A 17,841-nucleotide genomic window follows, 5' to 3' on the forward strand; every position below is an offset into this window, starting at 1 on the left:
GAATTTATCGGGCTTAGCCGTAGATGCATCCAGGGTATAGTGGAGACATCGGAACGCATACTCTGGAGGTATCGAGGATGGAACGTGGTAAGCAGAAGTGGTAATGAGGTGATGCCATTTCACACACGTTTTCTCCGAGGTTACTGAAAACGTCAGTGAAAATAGCATTAAAGTTAATCAAATAAAATGATATCGAGGGAGATAGCTTTAATATGAGTTTTTACATCATACGTTTTCGGATGACACGTTTACATGCAATACAGTGCGGTGTGTTGGGTCCGAGTTAACATGACGAATACTCAACTGATGGCATGTCTTTATGATAAAGTTGTGTTTCATAAGTTATTACCATGTTTCGATGTCCGTCGATTTGAAATAACTGAAAAAAGAAAAGAAACCAAACCCAGCTACTGATCTGGTATCAGTATTTGCTGTTTTCTAAGTAGACAACTTAGGGCGATCTTGAACCGCAGGTAAAGAAATGCATAGATTTTGATGAAATGATTCGATTTCAAAACGTTTTAGAAAAGGTTTAAAGAGGTGAATAAAATGACGGTACGAAAACCGAAGATACCGAAATTTGGGATTACATTACGTAATTTCGAACCGAAGGCAAACTACCACAGTATACCGTTTCACCTCAAGTGGTTACAACATCCGCCTGGAGAGCGGAAGTCCGCATTGTACAAAAATACCTGATTATGGTACATGTTGTTTCCCCCATTGCGCCCACCAGAGACTTATGTGCTCGGAGCTAGCACTGTGGGCTAGTACAAGCATCCACTCATACACAAGCATGCATTTCGTATATGGGCGAAATTCGCTTAAGTATGACGTTAAATCTCAGTCGCTCTAAAATCAGATCGTCATGATCAATACGAGATACCGAAAGAGAAAGTCTGAATGCAATTTCCAATGTTTCACGGACATTTTGCTGCCTTTAACGCCGATTCCATCAAAGCCATCCTCTATCTATCACGTTAATGGGGTAAGCAATTTTAACGAAACCATGTCTCCATAGTGGGAAGTGTTATACAGTCTCGGTCACCTAGCTGGCCATTCCGGAATCTTTGTCCAGTTTCAAAATTTTGAATCGATAACTTTCAAAGGAATATGCAAGAATATATTCCTTTAGATTTCGATGTCGAAACTTTAGACACCCTGACACTTGCACGAATTTTGCCCCCGCACTGCCGCGCAATTCGTCGTGGCAACGCGTGTAATTTAGATGGTACGCATGAACGCGGGAAGCGTAGTGCGCGCACTGTTCTCGTGAACCAGTCGTGTATTGTTGTCCAGCTTGAGGCCCCGCTATATAAATAGCAGACATTACCCCTAAATTCATGCATTGATGTGGACCCACAATATGTTGAACACCAGAGAACAGCTCTTACTGCTCTTATCCCAACTAGATTGAGTGAGTGAGTGAGTTTAGTTTCACGCCGCACTCAACAATATTCCAGGTATATGGCGGCGGTCTGTATATAATCGAGTCTGAACCAGACAATCCAGCATCGATCGATCTGCGCAATTGGGAACCGATGACGTGTCAACCAAGTCAGCGAACCTGACCACCCGATTCCGTTAGTCGCCTCTTACGACAAGCATAGTCGCCTTTTATGGCAAGCATGGGTTGCTGAAGACCTGCCCTTCTCCGGACCTTCACGGGTTGGCACATTTTGACTTAAGGCACTAGATAAAAGAAACCAAGGCCAGCGTGGGTGAAGAAAATGGTTGACTAGAATTCATCACTTCGGATATTACGGTCAGTTGTTGACAAAACTCCATCTCAGAGGTTACAGCAATTTCACGAGAATTTCCCCCGACGTGTTCCAAGACATGGTGGAGAAGTTAACCCCTCATCTAGAGAAGATGAGAGAATACATTCATGAGAAAACCGTTAGAGGTGGTACTCAAGCTGGCAACAACTCTTCCCTTCCTAGCCACTGGTACACATAGCTTCAGAGTTGAAACTACTATAATTGGAAAGTTCTTACCGGAGCTTTGCAAAGCCACCACTAAGGTTGACAAGGAATATGTCCTCAGGTGCCCAAATACTGAAGAAGAGTGGAAGGAGGTTGCTGAGATTTTAGTTCCACATGGAACTACCACATCTGTCTGGGGTGTGTGGATGGCAACCACGCTATGAAGAAGTCAACCAAAGCTGGATCATTCTACTACAAATTATAAGGGCTTTCATAGTTCTGTACTCATGAACCATGTGGATGCTGGATACAAGTTGTTGTATGTTGATTTCGGGGCAGAGGGTGGAACATGGAAGAACTGTACTTTGCATGGAGCTGTCCAGGGCCAACTTGCACAAAGAGATCTTAGCGCTGTGACTATCTTAAGCCAGTGTGGGAGAATGGGATTTAAAATCATTGTGGTGCTATGATTGCTTTGTGCAAGTGAGCCCTGGACAACCAAGCAGGACTGCCTGGAAAAAAAAGGAAAGAATAAGGACTGCCTGGATCAGTTACTCCCTCATGATTATTTCACGACAAGTTAGAATGAATGAACTTTACACAGTCCGTCGGGACCACGTCGCACACAGTTCGTGATCAAAGCGAGCCAATGTCAATGCGCGAAGGAGCTGAAATTGACACGGTTTGATACGCACCATCCGCTGTGTTTGCGAGTAGGTTGCGCAAAACAGTTTACGTCACGTTTACTTATTTCCACGCAAAATTGCGTTCCGCTGGGGGTACAAAATTCGTGCAAGTGTCAGAGGGGCTCTTGATAAGTGATGAAGAAAGTCTACATTTCACCAGGTTCTGATTGCCCCTCCTCAATTTAAATTGTCATGTGGACAGTGCCAAATAAACTCCTTTATATTGAATATGAACACACACACACACGCACGCACACACAGACATACAGACATACAGACAGACAACCACACACACACACACACACACACACACACGCACACACACACACACACACACACACACACACACACACATCGGTTCCAAATGAATTCACGTGTTTCATAACACCCGGCGGAAACTGACCGACACATAATATTTAATATTTATATCCTTAATTGGTAGGGCGGTAATGAGGAACAAGAATATTTTATATCTGGCCCGCCTAAACAGAGGCACCCCACATGCCCATATTACACAATAACGCATGTAACACCTCTGTGAATCCAGTTTGTATCAGTCAGCCACATTATGGTGTGTGACTGACCGCCGTCCGTTATCATTCATCGCCGTTTAAACCAGAAACAAACCAAACAGATTAGGAAAATTTAGGTGGACCATAAGTGATGCGTTCCTTGTATGCTACGTGGAAAGTGTGATTTGATAAAAGTTGCCAATCATATATAGTTGAGGATACAGATAAAGGTATTGACGCCAGATATTTAGTTGACCATTTCTGCCTGATCAGCACAATAACAGATAAAATTCCTGAATTGTGTTATCAGTTTGTCCCTTTGACCAAGTTTACAGCACTGGATCAATGGCCTTAAATGTGTGCAATTCTGTTTCCTCTATACCTAATCCTTGATTTGTAGCGGGTTCAAATATTTGCAAGGTCTTGTCTTTTTCACCCCTTTTATTTGCAACGACGTGTCACATAACCAACCTAAAACAATGCGAGAGCGACGGACTCGTATAACGCCGTACTCAGAAATATCCCACTTATATGGCAGCAACCGACAAATAATCGAATTTGGATCAGTCGACCAGTGACCAAAAGCATGAGCATCGATCCACACAAGGGAGATACGATGACATATGTCAACCAAGTCAGTCAATCCAGTCAGTCGTCTCCTACGACAAACAACGGATTCCTAAAGACCAATTCTAACCTGGATCTGCACGGGCCGACAGATTTTCGTATTTGTGACCAACTCGTGTTATTCCGGGACAAGCCGAACAGCGACTCGAATATACTTGGTGCATTCCTTTGTGTAACTACTCGTGTCATTTCGGCTCTTCTTGTAGGTCACGGAAAGGGACGAGTAGTTACGAATGGGTGCATTCGTCACAACTCGCCCCTTTCCGTAACCTCCAAGAAGACGTCCCCCAGTCGATGCTTGTGATGTGCGAGCATACTACATACAAGCAGAACGCGCGTACTGGACGCGGTGCTTTGATAACAATAATCCCGACTTAAATCGTTTATGGCCTTATGTTATTGTTTAGAAATCATGAAAAATATATACCGTCATACTGAAAGTACAAAGAACGTAGCACACAATTGTGCTGTCTGATGTGAAGTGTTTGATAAGAAGAATCAGGCGATTGACAGTCAGAGATTCAAATACACGCACGTGCGTTTGTTGACATAACGGTTCTCGCTGGCTCAACTGAGAGTACGTTCTGACCATCTTGTGGCGACTGTACGTGCGCTTGAAACGGTTTAGGAACTGTACTTATAAGTCGCTTGGAGTTTCAAAACAATCCTATTATATCTGTACATTAACTAATCAACTGTTATCTTTCACATTGGGCAAATATTCCACATGTCTGGAAATGTTTTAATCTTCTTTTGGTCATTTATATATTTTTCAGCGAATTCAAATAAAATGTTTACTTGGGGTTTGATGTAGCTTGGGTTTTGTAAAACAAAATATTTCCATATTCAATAAAACAATTCCAGTTTGTGATTATTAAACCCTATTTAGATATATAATTGTAAATTAAAGGTGAAAATCAGATAATAATTGCATCAGAATGTGTTTTAACAAATACCTTTTTCGCGATTTTTTAGTTGTATTAAGGAGGTTTATTCTTTAAAATACATAAGCAAACACAAGCACAGCAGTACACTGTACGAGTGCTCGGGTGATACTTTGTACCATTAGAATTGAATGGGCATGGAGTTAACATTCCTGCTCGATGTGGTTCTGATGATCCTACGCTCATATGAGATCCTTCGACAGGGGCACGGTTTGCTACACGGCTTGTCCCGGAAGAACACGAGTTGGTCACGAATGTTTGGAGGTTTCGGAAAGGGGCGGGTGGTGACGCATATTCAAGAAACAGTTCTGGTTCGACATTGCGCCACCGCCAAAGATGACTATACTAGACCTGACCAGGTGTACGTTGTATGTCGCCGGGATTACCAAGGTCTCGCGAAGGGCCATGACCTACTTGCGGGCCCTATTCTCATGTGTCTTGTCCTTGACATACTAAAAAGATTAGATAGCCTAGCCGTTTTATCATTTCTAACGGTTTGACAACGTAGTTAAATATAGTTAATCATGAGTGTTGTAAAACAAGAAATCAAACACAGTTTAGCATACATTTAAATGACAAAATATCTAGTTCACAGCATAATGATAAACCTTAAACAGCATTGGCAGGGAGGTATGAGGAAATAAAGTCACGAGAACGTTTTTTGTGGGTGCAATTCAAATATGTCACATAGAAAATGAGTAAATATTTAACTAGCCATATTTCAACATTATTGTGTGGTTGCACAGAATATAGGTAGACAATCACATCGTCTCATGAACACATTTTAAAGACAAACAACACTTCATAACTTATGAAACATAATATAAAGGAGCCCCGAGACTAAGAACATAGGTTGACCGAACATATGATATACACAATATACAACTGAAAGCCAGTACAATGAAATTACTGTACTTCTAACATAAATACATGTATTAATGCCTAAGGTACAACTCAAGATTGGGATGAACTCTGTTTTGTATTTGTTTTGTATTTGTGAAGCGGTTGTCATTTTAACTGATGGCTGTGAGCCGTTAACTCTGGTTTATCACCGCTAAACTTTTGCAGGTACACTTCCAGGAAGTCTACCGCCCTGCCTTGTCAGTGGGCCGGGGCTTTCAAGCTTGGTAATCTAAAAAAAAAACCAGTAAAATTTGGGGAAAGTACAGTTCTGTTCTCTGTTATTTTCCTTTGTTCTGCATTTGCCTCATTTGTTCCCACGCTTTACGAAAGCTTTTCCATGTTTGTTTGTTGTTTACCTCACTCAGTGATATTATACGTATCTGGTGGCAGCCGGTATCCCGGAGATACAGAAAATGGTATAGATATTTGGTTGCCTATCTCTGTCTGATCAGCAAGATGGCAGATAACGTTCCTGAATTATATTATTACCTTGACCCTTCGACCAAGTTTATAACAATGGAGTAATGACCGTCAGTTTGTAATACTCTCTGCTTCCTCTTCTAATCTATACACAGTTCTTGACAGGTAATGGCATTGGCAAGATCGTGTTTAGATTTACAGACACATTCCACATCTGTCCAACCAAAACAAGGCGAGAGCGACAGACAGCAATATTGCAGTTATTTGACGACAGTTTGTAGATAATCAAGTCTTCACAAGACAACCATGTGATCAACATCATGAGCATCATTTTAAATAATTGGGATATGACGTGTCAACGAAGTCAGCGAGCTTGACCAGCTTATGTGATGCTGAAGTCTAACCCCAATTTTCACGTTATCACCTTAGGGAGTCACCATTGTGATCCTTTAGTTCTTTATTATTTTTAACATGTTATACAAACATATGAATAGTATTCTTTGCCAGATAAAATATATTTATACCTACATTATTGAACACTTGGAGTACTGGAATCAAGCTCATACCTGGTCGTTATGGACACACGGATTTACAAGATACATAGAAAATCACAGATTTCCAGTCCATAGGGGTGACACTCAGTGTGGCATATGTTTGATAATGACATAATTTCAAAACCAATGTAAAGTAGTACGTCGTATATTCATACTTCTCTTTCGTACTCTCTGGTTCCGACAACTGAATTGCATGTAACGATACAGAATAATATCCAGGTGATCAAAACGTTCATGGCAAAGATTGAATGAAATATGAGCCATCAGGACGAGTTCTGTGCAGCAATTCTCTGAGTTTCTCTTTGTTTTAAGAAAAGACAAAGTTCCTTGTTATGGTTTATAACTTCGATCATGAAGATAAAACACATTCCGAGATATTTCAGCAGAAACCCCTTAGAAGGATAAACACATGACAGGTGTCCGTTGTCGTGGGTTTGAACTCTAATCATGAAGATAAACCACATTCCAGGTTCTTTTGATAGATTCCACACAAAAGGATGAACACAGATATAGCCTGTGTCATGTTTGGATTTCCCTTCTCAACGTTTCACATGCAGCTGACCCTACCATAACATCATATAGGAAAGGTACATGCCACATGGGAGCCATCTTCAAACATGGCGTTCAAATTGGACGTTGACGGATCTACTTTGGATTGTTGACATGATCTTTAATAAATAAAACATACTTTACAAACACACAAAGCAAATCATGTCCCATTACTTTGTATGAAACCATAATCAATCTCATCAGTGCTTCATTCGTTGTATTCGTGGATTATGTGAAGGAAAAGACACAGAGGAAATTGAATTCAATTTTGTTAACTACAAGGATGGTATTTGCGGTCGCTCTTGATGACACACACTAACGCTTAGTCACTGAATACATACGAGCACTTATTGGATGGAAGGTTCAAATCTGAACTTGTTTCATTCAGATCTTCAGCAGCCTAGAAAGTGGTTGGAGTAAGGGCAAGTATGACGTTTCTGGAACTGTGAGATTTGCTGAAATTGGCCCATGTTAATTGAAATTCTTCGAAATGAATGGTGTCTGAATGTTACCAATATTGGATATGCAGGTAGGATTGAAGATTTATAATGTTACATGCACTAATCTGGATTGGTTTAAGTCGACTAGTTGTGTTTTATTGGACCCTTCAGTCAGTGACAGTGGATTGGTTTAAGTCGACTAGTTATGTTTTATTGTATCCTTCAGTCAGTAACAGTGCACTGGTTTAAGTCGACTACTTATGTTTTATTGGACCGTTCAGTCAGTGACAGTGCACTGGTTTAAGTCGACTAGTTATGTTTTATTGGACCGTTCAGTCAGTGACAGTGGATTGGTTTAAGTCAACTAGTTATGTTTTACTGGCTCCTTCAGTCAGTGATAGTGGATTGGTTTAAGACGACTACTTATGTTTTACTGGATCCTACAGTCAGTGACATATGAATCAGTTAAGAGCATGTTATTGGTGTACAATGTAGAACAAATGAATCTTTGTATATAGAGCCGTAACTAAGCCCATGCGTAGCAGTAGTCTGTCTTAGCGTTGTAACTGCATCCTTAAGTAACGTAGTAGCGTAATAACGACTAAATTCTATTTAGGTATTCTTTCTGGCGTTTACCTTCATAGGCGGTACCTTAGCTGTCTTCTCTATATGTGTATTCAAGGCATTTTGATTTTAAACGTCTTTGTATTCATTGGCTATATATTGACCTGTAACAGCATTATCTGCTTTAAACGCCTCTGCTCATGCGTCATTACGACGGCTATATATACTCATGTAACAGCAACATCTCCTTCAAAACGTCTCTCTTGCGTACCAACCATCGAGTCTCGTGACACATTGATCTGACTCAATCTGGTTTGTGGTAGACTCACTGAAGCAACATGACTGGGATGCTTCTGTTTACGCTGCTGACAGTGACTCTAGCAGCAGGTGCTCGCTACGACCCTACATGGGAGTCACTGGACCAGAGGCCCCTCCCGGCCTGGTACGACGAGGCCAAGTTTGGCATCTTTCTGCACTGGGGGGTGTTCTCGGTTCCAGGCTTCATGGGGGCGTGGCTTCAGGACTATTGGAACATATCAGACGTTGTTAAGTATAGGAAAGACAACTACAGACCAAGTTTTACCTATGCCGATTTTGCACCTCAATTCACAGCTGAATTCTATAACCCCGACGACTGGGCGGAGATATTCAACGCCTCGGGTGCAAGGTGAGATCATCAGCACCATACATAACGCAAATAACTTGCAGTGATACACAATGATTATTCAAACTAGAACTTTCCTATCTGATATTGATAACAGTGTCTCCATTAATCAGATAGGTGGTAAAATGGCTTGAGCTTTGTGAGGTCTTCTCTTTCTTTTGCGGGGTTCTGGTCAGGATACTATGACTGAGTCGGGTTAGTCGGTCTCACAGTCCCCGAACTGTGTTATGCAGTCAGTCCTGCAAATATTAAAGCCCTAATTGAGCCAAGTCTTAATGAACTCATATGGGTAATTGAACCCAGGCCTTCAGCGGGCGCTTTCAAGGTTACATGCAACAACAAAAATTACACATAATTGACACACAGTTATCACTTTTCATAATGTATAAAATGCATTTGCTGATTAAGGAAAAAGCCCCAGATAAACTAAACTATAAGCGTATAATCGCAAATCAACACTGCAATATTTTATACTTGGGTTTACCTCCCTCGAAACGAAGCAGCCGCGATACCGAACCCAGTCAGAGCCGGTGAGTGTGCACTCAAGTGAAACGAAGCTTTTTCATTGGCCATGGTTTATGGCTCATAAGCCCGATAGGTGGTAATTTCAAATTGCATGTGGTCAGTGATTGAAATTGTGCATTGCAAATTGTCATCAGCAGGCAGACAAGCAGACGTATGGGTATCAGTAAACCAGACATGGAGTTTTCTGTGTGACTGAGTCTGCCTATCACAATCAACATGTTTTGTTTTATGTAACGAGTAGATTATTTACTTTTTTGTGTACACAACCAAGATTAGATTACCTCATACTCCGGGCAGGCATATTGTTTCAAGCTCCGCGGACCTATTCACTGTGCATGCGTTATGGGCACAGCGCAGCATAGCTGATGAAACCACTTTGTCCCCCAACACTGGGGGGAAAATTAGTGAATTGTTTGAACTCCGATTTCGGGGACTTTTTTCATCGCGTTTTGTTCAACTTTACAGGTTGCAATGATATTCTTAATCATTTGTTTCGGTAAGTGCATATCGAAAGGTATCAGAATATGCAAACTTGTGTTTTACGTTGCATGTGACCTTTAATAAAAGACAGTTCCTCCACATCCTTGATTTGGGCTGGTACTATCATTCTGGGTACTGACCTGATTGTGTCCACACATTTGCAGTATGTGAATAATTAATGCTGACAATTACAACAATAAAGATTGAAATTTACTTCATCTGTGGTCAAGCTTAGTCATCTTATGTACATTTAAAATCGTTAAACACATTTTTCTTATTTTTGTCATGTGCGTTTGATGTTTCGAAGAGTTTACATGTGTTTCAGATATGTTGTGCTGACAGCAAAGCATTGTGAAGGATTCTGCAACTGGCCAACCAAACACTCCTTCAAGTGGAATGCCATGGACGTTGGCCCTCATAGGGACCTAGTGGGTAGGTACAGAGTTGTGTCCCTTGGGTGTACATCATCCATTGATCATGAGTTTGAATTCTGAGAATCGTTTGGGTTATATTTCTTGGTTTGATAGCAGAAGTGAATGAATTATTTGAATATTTGTTCGAGTGCAGCGATGTCATGTAATACCATTTATGCTGTTGGTTCAAATATTAAGGGGGTCAAATATATTTAGTTGATTCTACTAGTTATACACTATCACCTTGATCCATATTTACACTTTGTTGTGAATCATTTATTCAAGGTGAGTTGGCCAACTCCATAAGGAGGACTACGAATATCAGGTTTGGTCTTTACCACTCACTGTACGAGTTTGTCAACCCCTATTTCCTGGAGGATCAGAAGAATGGTTTCAAAACTCAAGACTTTGTTAAGGTACGTCTAGCGTACTTGCAGTGTTATACCTATTGTATTTTGTAGTTTGAAACAAGTCGTTCATAATGTTTCTGTCTCTGGACTTTGTTACTTTTATAGTACCTCTAACGGACATAAATAAATAAATACTTTAAAAATGTATCTTCAGTCTTAAAGTTCTTTTATGATATATTTCGTTTGATATTGATTCTTGATATGTTATCATTGAAACTTGACATAATAGTCTGTGTATTGTGAGAAGTTTCGGGACACTTAAGGTTCCTTGTACCCATAAATATAGAAGGTCGGATTGGTAAACTTTGTGATTATATCAACCACTGTTCTGACTGATCAGTTCGAATATTTATAGGTGGCTACGATTAATCTATAATATTCTCACGAGCTTCGACAAAAGAGATTCTTCCCGTGATACAGGAACATGTACAAATAGTGAAGTGTTGCGAACAGTATCGTGAACACGTTGATTGATTTGAACAGACATATCCACTCCTTAAAACACTTTCCTCATGTCGTAAGGACATATTAATGGCTTATGCCATAAATGAATAAACTATTCACTGTTCTAAACAAAATATTCACTATTATTTTCAGTACAAGACAATGCCCGAGTTATATGAGCTGGTGAACATGTACAAGCCTGAAATGATTTGGTCTGATGGGGATTGGTTGGCAAATTCTACCTACTGGAATTCTACTGAGTTCCTAGCCTGGCTGTATAATGACAGGTAGTCTCCACTTTTCACTCTCATTGGTGAAGACTGACGAAATAGGATAAGTAATAAAGCAAATGTAGACAAAGAAATCTTCATTACTTTTATGTATAAATACGTCCCGTCAAGAGCATGACTCTGTTATAGCAACGTTCATGGCGTATCGTTTCAAAACCGCATGATGACAACCTGCCACGTCAAAAGTCCTGCTGTTAAACCAAACATTTGTGGCGTGGATTACACGTCAACCTCAGAAACCATTCGGTCTACTTCCAAGCACTTCTTTTCATCCTCAGAAATCATTCAGCCATTCATCCTCAGAAATCTCACAGTTCTGCACTGCATCCTTGAAAAACATTCTGTCTCTTCACAGTTCTTCACTGCATCCTCCGAAAGCATTCTGTCCCTTTCACAGTTCTTCACTGCATCCTCCAAGAGCATTCTGTCCCTTTCACACTTTGACACTGCATACTCCGAAATAATTCTGTCCCTTTCACAGTTTGATACTACATACTCCGAAAGCATTCTGTCCCTTTCACAGTTTGATACTACATACTCCGAAAGCATTCTGTCCCTTTCACAGTTTGATACTACATACTCCGAAAGCATTCTGTCCCTTTCACAGTTTGATACTACATACTCCGAAAGCATTCTGTCCCTTTCACAGTTTGACACTGCATACTCCGAAATAATTCTGTCCCTTTCACAGTTTGACACTGCGTCCATGGAAAGGATTATGTCCACCTCCCATTCCAGTATTTCATCTATAGACGTTGTCACAGTCCTGCATAGCATTGTTAGAAATGATTCTATCCTTTCACAGATCTGCACTGCATCCATAGGGAGCATTCTATCCTTTCACAGTTCTGCACTACACCTTTAGGAAGCATTCTATCTTTTCACAGTTCTGCATTGCACCTATAGGAAGCATTCTATCCTTTCACAGTTCTGCAATGTACCCATAGGAAGTACTCTATCCTTTCACAGATCTGCACTGCACCCACAGGAAACATTCTGTCCCTTTCACGGTTCTACACTGCACCCACAGGAAACATTCTGTCCCTTTCACAGTTCTACACTGCATCCACACGAAGCATTCTGTCCTTTTTACAATTCTGCATTGAATCCCTAGAAGGGATTCTGTCCCTTTCACAGTTCTGTAGTGGATCCATAGATATGAGATCCAGATCTGTGGAAATCACGTAAAAGGAAATCGGTATCTTCTGGGGATGGTAGGTGAGATAACCTAAGATAACATACCAGCGTTTTGCTCTTCAATTTGTTTTCTTCCTTCCCTGTTACAGTGTTTGTACCAGCGTTACTCTTAAGGAAATTGCAACCGTTAGTTAGTATGCTACAATCACGCAGTGGTGTCAAGAGTATTCCTAACAGACACTCTCATCTTACTTATTCCAGCCCTGTAAAGGACACTGTGGTGACGAACGACCGCTGGGGTAAAGACGCCACGTGCCATCATGGCGGGTACTTAACCTGTAAGGACAGATTCAACCCAGGTACGTGTTACCACTCACAAAAGTCCAGAAACTCTCCGCGCTGGTCAATCTCTCACAAGCGGTTTGACCAAACTAACTATGCAGTTATGAGTATGTGCTGGGATGAAATAATGAAGAAATTTTTCGAAAACTCAAAATTTAAACTCACTCGCCCATGAATGTGTCATGATACTTATAAACACACTTTCATTTATTTACAACCTGCAAAACAAAGGAAAACAAGTGTTTGGGGCAAAAGTAAATTAAAGATTTTCGTCCATGGGCGAGATTTTTTCAAATCGCTCTCAGATGAATTAAGTCAAAATGAGTTGAATTTTGTGTCATGATACTTATGAATAATTATACTCTCATTCATTCACAACCTCCAAAAACATGGGAAAAGGTGTATTTGGAGTAAAAACGAAATATTCTATCACATGTGCAAAAATGGTAATCGCTCATAGCGAGATTTTACAAAATTGCTCTGAATTAGCGGAATTAAGTCAAAATGAGTTGAATTTTGTGTTATGATACTTATAAACGTATGGGCAAGCGTGTTTGAATTTTGAGTTTTCGAAAATGTTTTTTCATTTTTTCATCCTTAGTACATATTCACAACAGCATCATGTTTATTTTTGTCAAATCCCTTGTGAGAGACTGCCCACAGTGCGGAGAATTTCTGGACTTTTCTGAGTCCAGATTTAAATTGTGACATTTTTGTTGAACTCCGGTTTGGAACTGAATTGCAAGTAATTCAAACCAGAACAGATTGGCGTTTTGCAATGGAAATGTTATGTCCGTTTGTACAATCATTGTACACTATTGACAGGAGTGCTACAGGAGCGCAAGTTTGAAGATTCTACCACGATTCACAAGTTGTACTGGGGATTCATCAGGAACACCAAGTTGAGTGACTTCCACACCATTGAGGAACTCATTACTGAGCTCGTCACGGTTGTCAGGTAATTATTCTACGAGAGTCAGCCATAAAGTGAATGAGTGAGTGAAATGGTGAGTTGGTGGGTGAGTATTTTCATACTCATTATGCTCATTATTCCAGTCACTTGATTGTTTGGTCTAGGTTCGATTACTAAAAGATCGCTGTGATACAGCTTGGATAGTGGTGAGTGTGATTTAAGCAACAAGCCTATATATGTTGGTTTTATTATTGCATAACGCCTGGTGGTCGCATTGATATATGTGTATGGGAAGGAGCAGGGATTATCGCTTGTTGAAGGAAGATATATTTTATTACACTGTGATAATTTAACAAGGTAAGGAGTAGTAGAATCGTGTGTTGGCCTAGCGGTGATTGGTTGAGTCTCCAATTCGAGTCTCTACGGTAATACATACGTAATGTTAGAACTTTATCCATTTACCTTGTGATAGTCAGAATATCATTGGATACAAACTATAGTTACCGTATCGCCACATTGCAAAAATAGGAACTTTCGACTATCGACTATGGATTTGAGGGACGCTACTTTGTACAGGATCACTTATGCTCGGACAGCTAGGAAATCGTTTGTTCACCACCACATAAATACTCGAAATATTGGGATACCTAAAGCGAAGATAAGTTCTTTCTTTCACAGCTGTGGTGGCAACATCCTGCTGAATGCTGGCCCCACACCAGACGGAATGATCGGCCCGATCTTTGAGGAGAGGCTCCGACAGATAGGACAATGGCTGAAGGTTAATGGGGACTCCATCTATGAGACTCGACCCTGGACTACCCAGAACGATACAGCGACACCTGGTGTCTGGTACGTATGTTACATACAAGTAGATCATTGAATATGTTGGTGAAACGGTTGTCATTTTAACTGATGGCTGTGAGGTTCTGAAGTATTAAATCAAATTTATCACCTCTATACTTCCGTAGGTACACTTCCAAGAAGTCTGCCACCGGCATTTCCGTGTACGCCATAGCTCTCAACTGGCCAAGGGGAGGTAAGCTGGAGCTAGCTGCCCCTCAAGCGGGTCCCGCCACCACAGTGACATTGCTAGGATACCCAGGACACTTTGAGTTCCAAGCTGGCGCCACATCAGGAATAACAATCACAGTTCCAGCAATTCCAGCTGATCAGATGCCTTGTCAGTGGGCCTGGGTCTTTAGACTTGATAATCTTAAGAACCAGTAACATTTTGAGAAAGCGTTCATGTCGAGGTCATTTTTTTCTTTGTATTTGAATATGCTTCCCCACGTATTACGGATGCTTTCTCATGCCTCACCCCTCACGTAACTTTAACATTGCCTCCAATTTGGCCACGTTGAGAATGTAAGAAGGCTTTTATCCCGGTATTGTAGGAATATTGCGGTGTAAAACAGTACATTACGTGTAGTCTTTTCATTGTCAAACGACTGCTTAATTATAATTAATCATTGTTACATGTGTTGATACATTTGAATAATATTTAACAATTACAAAACTACATATAAAACCTCTTGCATACTTCTCTGACTTATTAAACTATTACCCATTCTGTTTTCCTGTTGACAATGGCTTTGTACTCCTGTTTGTAGAATTAAACTTTCCTTAAAACATTGTCGTCTTCAAGTATGATCTGATATTGGTTACCTTTTGCTTTTAAAGAATAACGAAGGAGGTTCCTTTGGGCATTGATTACCGCGGCACATTCTTAGAATACCCAAGTGTTGCTTTCGGAAGAAAATTGGAATAAGGATTAAACTTACACCAAAAATCATAATACATTGTATAAGGATTAAAGATAAATCGAAATGATCCTATGAGTATAATTTTGCTTCTTATTAAACAGACAGTTTTTCACAACAGAAAGTATGGAATATTACATGTCGCGTGTTACCTGTACTTTGAAAAGACATCCAAATTAGAAAAAAAGTGCTGCTTTGGTATCGGTAGAAGATGGGCTTATGCCCATGGGATACGCCTCCATTCTTGGCCAAGGACTTGAGTCATTGGCTGTACTGAAACTGGTGGATTCTTTTCTCCGTCGCATACTAGGGTGGTCCCATAAGTGCTCGATTGGCGACATGTCAGAAGCGCGTGAAGGCCATGGCAGGACGTTGTTTTTGTTGGAGTGAAAGAATTTCTGGATGACTAGATAGCTGGGCGAGCATTGTCTTTCTGGAACAATATCCCCAGTGGCTGTTGCTGAAGAAACGAGGGATTGTCGATCGAAGTTCCTGATCAGTATGACGTTGGGCCGTTAGATTCCCGTTGATAACAACCAGTTCTGGCCTCTGGTCACCACTTATGACACCTCATACCATGACATTATACACCTCCGAGTCCTGGACGCAGCATCGAGCAGTATCGACCTTTCGCCTCTCATCCTGTAAACTCTTGCTCGTCCATCGTCCCTTGATGTACAGAATCTGCTTTCTTCGTAAAACAACACTCGACGTCAGTCACGCAGCTGCCAACGCCTGGCTCTTGTCGCCCATTGGAACCCCAGGCGACGATGTCTGCCAGCAGCGTTCCTCGGTACGGTCGGTAGGCCCTGATATCATAGGGCGTCGTCTCTTTGTCACTGTCCTTCGACTCATTGGTGACCGAGTGCTGTTGACGCTGATGACGTTAAGGAAACGGTTCCTAAGGTATAATGTCCTCGGGTAGAGGTCTTCCTGCGCAGTTGTCTCGAGGGGTCTGCCTGTCTGGGGTCTGAGGTCTTACCAGTCTGTTGGTATCACCGAAGAATATTCCTGACGGTCAAGACGGAGCAGTTGAAGTTATTGCAACGTGACCCGTAGCGTCCTCTTTCTCTGTTGACGTTAACCTTGCCTATCAGCGTATATGAATCCTAGTTTGGGTCAGATACAATGTTTTTTCATGCATACATCATATAATACTCGTAAATGACTATTTGGAACATTTGGGCATCTCACGTTTATGGGATCCATACCGTGTGCTTCACTTAGAATCTCAAACTAGAACAACGCCCCTCCAAGTCTGGTTGTCATGGACACATACAGATGTATAGGATACATGAGTAATCGCACAGCATAACGTCATAACCAATGTAACATGGTACATCTTATATTGATATTCCTTCTTTATATTCCCTGTATTCGACAATTCATTTACATATCCCGGGAATTATATCCCGTAAACAAGTGATCAAAACGTCAAGGATTCAATCAGATATTTCTGTGATACAATACACTAGGAAACAGGAAGGGGCAACAAGTTACGTGCCGCCAGTGTTAGTTTTTCTTTGTTGTGAGATACAGGCAGGGCCCCTTATCGTGGATTTGAACTCTGAACACGAAGATAAACTACATTCCGAGATATTTCGGTAGAACCCCACAGAACGATGAACACGTGACAAGGTCCATTGTCGCAGGTTTGAACTCTGATCGTGAAGATAAACCACATTCCAATGTATTTGGGCAGAAACCCCTGGGACGGTTGATCATATGTGCAACCTGTGTCATTTTGCATTTCTCTTCTCATAAAGTTGCACAATACAACTGACGCTATCATATCATCAGATGGGAAAGGTTCATGCCACCGGGAGTCAACGTTAAATATGCCGTTAAATTGCTCTCACAATTACTTTCGTAAACAGTTTTGGAAGATGCCCATGTAACTTAATCTTGTCTCTGAAATAAACCGATGGATTAAAAAAATCCTAGTCTGTCTCACAGTCCCTGAACCACACTATTTTGCCTAATACCAAGCCTCTGCAGTGCTAAAGCCTTAAATGAAGCAGGTCTAGATTTCCTCGGGTTCAGAAATCTCTGGTCTCTCTGGGTCTCCTTTTCAATTAAAATGGGTTTGTTTGTTACTATAAAAATTATATATATTCAGAGACTATGCCTTACTCTAAAGACACCCTTTTGCCGTGTCATATGAACATGACTTGATATAAATAAAAAAAGACCCAAGGCCAGTAGAAACTAGAATATTCGCTGTAACTATCTCAAACGAACAAATTCAACTGGTTCACTACAAGGATGGTATTTGAGGTCGCTCTTGACGACAATATATTATGGGATTTGGAATTCTCGAGACCTTTTGACATTTTAAG

The 17,841-nt window shown here is 40.9% G+C and overlaps 1 protein-coding gene across 1 annotated transcript; it reads left to right on the forward strand.

Annotated features, from left to right (window-relative positions):
- Positions 1 to 8,328: 8,328 nt before the first annotated feature.
- Positions 8,329 to 15,374, forward strand: LOC137285299 (alpha-L-fucosidase-like). The gene is made up of 8 exons (XM_067817630.1): positions 8,329 to 8,791; positions 10,119 to 10,225; positions 10,492 to 10,622; positions 11,214 to 11,347; positions 12,749 to 12,846; positions 13,655 to 13,787; positions 14,421 to 14,591; positions 14,711 to 15,374. Exons 1-8 carry the CDS (start codon positions 8,463 to 8,465, stop codon positions 14,967 to 14,969), a joined length of 1,362 nt encoding a protein of 453 aa, XP_067673731.1. The 5' UTR covers positions 8,329 to 8,462; the 3' UTR covers positions 14,970 to 15,374.
- Positions 15,375 to 17,841: the final 2,467 nt, after the last annotated feature.

The sequence above is a fragment of the Haliotis asinina genome, chromosome 5, assembly GCF_037392515.1.
Source record: "Haliotis asinina isolate JCU_RB_2024 chromosome 5, JCU_Hal_asi_v2, whole genome shotgun sequence".
NCBI lineage: Eukaryota > Metazoa > Mollusca > Gastropoda > Lepetellida > Haliotidae > Haliotis > Haliotis asinina.

Bases quoted from the DNA above. Each gene is read 5' to 3' on its own strand.
- LOC137285299 (XM_067817630.1), top strand. From the start codon at position 8,463: ATGACTGGGATGCTTCTGTTTACGCTGCTGACAGTGACTCTAGCAGCA. The intron at 8,792-10,118 runs GTGAGATCATCA...CATGTGTTTCAG, and splicing joins TTCAACGCCTCGGGTGCAAG to ATATGTTGTGCTGACAGCAA. The intron at 12,847-13,654 runs GTACGTGTTACC...CACTATTGACAG, and splicing joins TAAGGACAGATTCAACCCAG to GAGTGCTACAGGAGCGCAAG.